This window comes from Charadrius vociferus, unplaced genomic scaffold (genome assembly GCF_000708025.1).
Source record: "Charadrius vociferus isolate BGI_N301 unplaced genomic scaffold, ASM70802v2 scaffold49, whole genome shotgun sequence".
Lineage (NCBI taxonomy): Eukaryota > Metazoa > Chordata > Aves > Charadriiformes > Charadriidae > Charadrius > Charadrius vociferus.
The window spans coordinates 3,802,921-3,809,199 of record NW_009661375.1 but is presented as its reverse complement, the minus strand read 5'-3'; the positions used below and the strand labels follow the sequence as shown (position 1 = coordinate 3,809,199).

The 6,279-nt window shown below is 57.6% G+C and overlaps 1 protein-coding gene across 1 annotated transcript in view; it reads left to right on the top strand.

Moving 5' to 3' along the window:
• Positions 1 to 4,169: 4,169 nt before the first annotated feature.
• The window catches only part of NID2 (nidogen 2 (osteonidogen)), a 13,878-nt gene continuing 11,768 nt past the window's right edge, over positions 4,170 to 6,279 (top strand). The window contains exon 1 of the mRNA XM_009893944.1: positions 4,170 to 4,586. Coding sequence (XP_009892246.1) covers positions 4,170 to 4,586 — 417 coding nt within the window. The remainder of the gene's footprint in view (positions 4,587 to 6,279) is intronic.

Genomic DNA, 6,279 nt, shown 5'->3' with positions numbered 1-6,279 from the left:
ATGCCTATTGATTTTTTTTTTTTTTTATGCCCGAGCTACAAGAAGAACTAACCCCCTCAGCCAAAGGCTCTGCTGCGGCACATGGAAGCGATTACAGGGATCACTCCCTCCAGGCATCTCCTTTCCAGGCACATGGTGTGAGCAAGGATAGCGTGTCCCCGTCACTGTTCCCACCCTCATCTGTACTCCTATCCCCATCCCCGTCCCCATCCCCATCCATATTCCTATCCCCATCCTTGTCCCCCTCCCCGTCCCCATCCCCATCCATATTCCTATCCCCATCCTTGTCCCCCTCCCCGTCCCCATCCCCATCCATATTCCTATCCCCATCCTTGTCCCCCTCCCCGTCCCCATCCCCATCCATATTCCTATCCCCATCCTTGTCCCCCTCCCCGTCCCCATCCCCATCCATATTCCTATCCCCATCCTTGTCCCCCTCCCCGTCCCCATCCCCATCCATATTCCTATCCCCATCCTTGTCCCCCTCCCCGTCCCCATCCTCATCCCTATCCCTATTCCCATCCCCATCCTGAACCTCATCCCCCTCCCCATCCCTATCCCAATCCCCATCCTTGTCTCTGTCCCGATGTGCATCCCTATCCTGTTCTCCATCCCCATCCTTGCTCCAGTGATGCTCCCAGCCCCTCCTGAATCCGCAGGGATGCCTGTGCCGGTGGGACTCTGCTCCTGGTGCCAGAGTATGACTCCAGCTCTTCCCAATTGCTGCTTTTTTAACAGACTGGTGCCGGTTTTGCCGAGAAAGTGTAAAAAGCATTTTTTTAGCATCTTAAGAGCTGTGCAAAAAGCTTGGCAGCCGCCCCTTCCATGGGGCAGAGGGTCTTCAGGGCCCCTTTTGCCCGGGCACTGGGTGGCTCTGGCCGGACCTGACGCGGAGAATTTGTGGGGTTAGCAGCTCCTCCCTTGAAAACCCAAGTTAATTTACCCTTTAAAAATATATATTAGAAGAGGAACGTCTTAAATGAAACGTCTCAGGACAGCAGGGCACAGCAGCTTGCAAATCATCGCCTCCGAATCTTCCCCTTGCAGCAGCAAGACATTTCATACCTGTACCATTTCCACCCCGCCAGCAATGGTTGGGTTTGTGTCTTCAATAGCCCCCGAACATCCCATGGGGCAGCAAGGCTGTGTCCCCCCCCTTTTCCTACCCCCTCAGCCCATCGCCACCCCCTAGGTGCCACCAAATGCCACCGTTCCCTGTGGGAGGGACATCCTAGTCCCACTCTTGGGACAGACGTTTGGCTGCATGAGGGTGTTCGGGGGACGCGGCTGGATTTGTCCCCCGAGAGCCCCACGGGGCGGGGGGGTTGAGCTTTAAAGAAAACCCGTGTTTTCTGGCACAGGGGACTCCTCGAAGGCCGAGGACCGCGGCCAGCTGGCCTGGACCCCGCTCGAAGCCCTAATGGTTTTCCGTGGCCAGCGAGGAGTCTCCCTCCAAGGGCTGGAGCCGGCCAGCTGCCTGCAGCCGAGGGGGGCGGAAGCCCATCCGGATGAGGCCCCCGCGGTCACGCTCGCCGGGAGAGCCGGGCTTCCAAACCAGCTCATCCCTGATCCCAGTATGGGTGGGAGCTGCTTTCCAGGATGCCCGGGCTGTGGCAGCTCACGCGCTGATGGAGGGGACAGGGGCCACAGTGACATGTCACCATCACCACAACAGGGAAAGGGTGGAGAGCGTCCAGCTGCTTCCCCTGCGAGGATTCCTACCGGGAATGCTACAAATGTGTCCCTGATTTATTTCTCTCGCCAGCCCACAGGGTTTGACACTTCTCTCCTTGTTATCTGGCATTCCTCGGGCATGTATACATTTTGGGACAGATGCGATACTAACGCTGGCCCAGAGCCAGGGAAGCGGGAAGAGCTCCAAGAACATGGAGCAGAGCTCTTGGCTGCTCCCAGCCTGGATTTCCAGGACCACTCTGTAAGTCCGGCTGCTTGGATTTGGGGGGGTGGGGGAGAAGTCCTTTCACCCCAACACCCCCACCCCTCCATCCTCCTATCCCTTCATCCTCCCACCCCTCCATCCTCCTATCCCTTCATCCTTCCATCCCTCCATCCTCCTATCCCTCCCTCCATCCTCCTACCCCTCCATCTTCCTACCCCTTCATCCTTCTACCCCTCCCTCCATCCTCCTATCCCTTCATCCTTCCACCCCTCCATCCTCCTCCTACCATCCCTCCATCTTCCTCTCTCCATCCTCCTACCTCTCCATCCTCCTATCCCTTCATCCTCCCACCCCTCCATCCTCCTATCCCTTCATCCTCCCACCCCTCCATCCTCCTATCCCTTCATCCTTCCATCCCTCCATCCTCCTATCCCTCCCTCCATCCTCCTACCCCTCCATCTTCCTACCCCTTCATCCTTCTACCCCTCCCTCCATCCTCCTATCCCTTCATCCTTCCACCCCTCCATCCTCCTCCTACCATCCCTCCATCTTCCTCTCTCCATCCTCCTACCTCTCCATCCTCCTATCCCTTCATCCTCCCACCCCTCCATCCTCCTATCCCTTCATCCTCCCACCCCTCCATCCTCCTATCCCTTCATCCTTCCATCCCTCCATCCTCCTATCCCTCCCTCCATCCTCCTACCCCTCCATCTTCCTACCCCTTCATCCTTCTACCCCTCCCTCCATCCTCCTATCCCTTCATCCTTCCACCCCTCCATCCTCCTCCTACCATCCCTCCATCTTCCTCTCTCCATCCTCCTACCTCTCCATCCTCCTATCCCTTCATCCTCCCACCCCTCCATCCTCCTATCCCTTCATCCTCCCACCCCTCCATCCTCCTATCCCTTCATCCTTCCATCCCTCCATCCTCCTATCCCTCCCTCCATCCTCCTACCCCTCCATCTTCCTACCCCTTCATCCTTCTACCCCTCCCTCCATCCTCCTATCCCTTCATCCTTCCACCCCTCCATCCTCCTCCTACCATCCCTCCATCTTCCTCTCTCCATCCTCCTACCTCTCCATCCTCCTATCCCTTCATCCTCCCACCCCTCCATCCTCCTATCCCTTCATCCTCCCACCCCTCCATCCTCCTATCCCTTCATCCTTCCATCCCTCCATCCTCCTATCCCTCCCTCCATCCTCCTACCCCTCCATCTTCCTACCCCTTCATCCTTCTACCCCTCCCTCCATCCTCCTATCCCTTCATCCTTCCACCCCTCCATCCTCCTCCTACCATCCCTCCATCTTCCTCTCTCCATCCTCCTACCTCTCCATCCTCCTATCCCTTCATCCTCCCACCCCTCCATCCTCCTATCCCTTCATCCTTCCATCCCTCCATCCTCCTATCCCTCCCTCCATCCTCCTACCCCTCCATCTTCCTACCCCTTCATCCTTCTACCCCTCCCTCCATCCTCCTATCCCTTCATCCTTCCACCCCTCCATCCTCCTCCTACCATCCCTCCATCTTCCTCTCTCCATCCTCCTACCTCTCCATCCTCCTATCCCTTCATCCTCCCACCCCTCCATCCTCCTATCCCTTCATCCTTCCACCCCTCCATCCTCCTCCTACCATCCCTCCATCTTCCTCTCTCCATCCTCCTACCTCTCCATCCTCCTATCCCTTCATCCTTCCACCCCTCCATCTTCCACCCCTCCATCCTTCTATCCCTCCATCCTAATATCCCTCTCTCCATCCTCCTACCCCTCCATCCTCCTCTCCCTTCATCCTTCCACCCCTCCATCCTTCTATCCCTCCATCCTAATATCCCTCCCTCCATCCTCCTACCCCTTCATCCTTCTACCCCTCCCTCCTTCCATCCATCCCTCCCCATCTCTCCATCTTCCCACCCCCCTCCTCTCCAACCCTCTCTCCTTCTGTCTTTCCCCCCCTCCGTCCTTCCATCCCGCTCACCCCCTTCCTCCCCAACCGTTCCCCTTGACACCCAGCTCCCCGTACTCCTCCCCACCCCTGCCCCTCCATATGTGTCTTGGCTGCACCACCCCACGTATCTTTTTGCCATCCATCCCTTTTCCCTCTCCACCCCGCTCCGGCTGTCCCCTGCCCTGTGGCTCTGGCTGTGGAGGAACAAGAGGGCTTTCTCCTTCGCAGCTGTTTCCCCACCAGCCACGGCTGCAGCTGGGATGGCCCCTGAGCTGCAGCTCTCTGGGGGATGGAGAAGCCCGAGGTCTTTGTTTTCTCCCTGGCCGGATGGGACCACGCGGTCTCAGGGCTCAGGGAAGGGGGGGACATGGTGGGGGGACCGATGGCAGAGCCACCTCTGCAGCTCCTGAGCAACCTGCGCCGTTCTCCCTGCAGGTGGGGACCAACGGGGTCATCTCCACCCAGGATTTCCCCAGGGAGACCCAGTACGTGGATGACGATTTCCCCACAGACTTCCCCGTCATCGCTCCCTTCCTGGCCGACCTCGACACTTCCGGTGACAGAGGGAACATCTACTACCGCCAAGACGACTCACCGGCCGTTCTGGACCAGGCTGCGGGCTACATCCAGGCTGGGTTCCCCCACACCGCCGGCTCCTTTGTGCCCACCAATGCGTTCATTGCCACCTGGGAGGACGTGGGCGCCTACCAGGAGCTCTCGCAGGACACTGAGCCCTCCAAGAAGGTGAGGCCAATGGGCTGAGGTTGGACAGCCATCCTACGTGTCGTGAGAGGATGAGTCTTCCTTGTGTGGCACCCAAAACACTCAGTCTCTTCTTTCTGGGCAGCCGGATGGTGGGTCCAGCCTTGGATGGGCATTGGGGGAGACATGGACCTTCTTCTCTGTGGTCAAAGCTACAGCGGTGGTGGGTCTGTCGGCTTTGCTGATGGGCAGAAGAGGTTTAGATGGTGCCTTCAACTCCATGGTTGGAGATGCTCAGGCTTTTCCCTGCTTTTTAGGCAAAGCTTTACAGTGCCAGTGGTTCTGGATTTACAGGGCAGAGTAGGGCTGGGGGGAGCTGGGCAAAGCCATGGCCCAGGTCATCCATCATGCTCCAGACCTTTTGCTGGTGGCTTGAGGCTGGTCCTTCCTTCTGCCCGCACGCTGATTAACGCTGCTGGTGAGGAACCGGCTTCATATTTTCCATCGTGGGTTGATTTTGTGTCTGGAAAACAAGCTCATAGGTGGTCTGCCGGGTCGGGGAGGTGACCTGTGCTCTCCACCCATGAGCTGATAAGGCTCCTGCGTGGGTGGACCTACAGAGCTGCCTTTCCCCGAAAATGCTGGATCCACTGCTGGGGGCAGGAGCCGTCACGTTAGGCTGATGACGTGCCGAGGAGATGACGGTGACGCTCTGCCGGCAGGATGGGCTTCTTGAAACGAGCTGAGTATGACGAGCTGCAAGAGGAAAGCCCTGGTGATGAATACCCAAAGCTGCGCGATGGGTGATGGGCTCTCACCGTGGCGGGGTGGGCTGAACCTGAAGCTCATGAGCAGCCACCAGGTCCCCACGAGCCACCAGGAGCCATCCCCGCCAGCTGTCCCCCCGCTCCGGGGCCCTTCGGCAGTGGGTTGCTGAGAGGGAAGCCGAGCTGGGGAAGAAGCTGAGGTTTGGAAGGAAACAAGGCACATTTTTTCCTCTAATTTAAAACTTGGGAAAGCAGCTGAAGAGATGCCATCAGGGGCCTCGCAGCGACCTCGCAGCCATCAAAAACGTGGCCTCCTCTTCTCGTCCCAGTTGGTTTTTTGGGTGGTTTTTTTTTTTTTTTTGTTTTTCTCTCTGAGAAGTTGGATCAAGTTTTAAAATGAAACCGGTCTTGCTTGGAACCCAGCAGCTCCAGGGAAAGCTTCCTTCAAGGTGCGCTGAAACGCAGCTTGTGCCTGTGCTGTGCTGAACTCCCCCTTTAGCCAAAACTGCGAAAAAAAAACCTCCCCAAAAACCCCCTTTTTTTTTTTTTTTTTTTTTTTTTTTTTTTTTCTTTTTTTTTTTTCTTTTTTTTTTTACAAAATATGCCATTTGTTGAAACGCTGCCCTCCCGCTGCTCGGAACCGGGGTTGACCTCGAAGCCTTTAGGCTTTAGGAAGTCGCGGCTCATCCTTTTTGAGCCTCGAAAGCAGAAACCTGGGTTAAAGCGGGGGGGGGGAGGGGGTGTCCCCCACCGAGAGCTCTGGCATCGCTGCCGGTGGCGCCCCGTCCCCTCCAGCTCCTTGGGGACACTCTCCTTGTCCCCGCAGTGACGCTTCCCGGGGCTGCGGAGCGGGGCGGAGAGCTGACCCCGCTTCTGCGAGAGCAAAAATTGCCCTTTTGGGGCTGGAATTTGCCCTTTGCAGCTCTTTGCAGGGAGGAAAAGGCGGTGGGGGGTGGAGGGATGGGGGG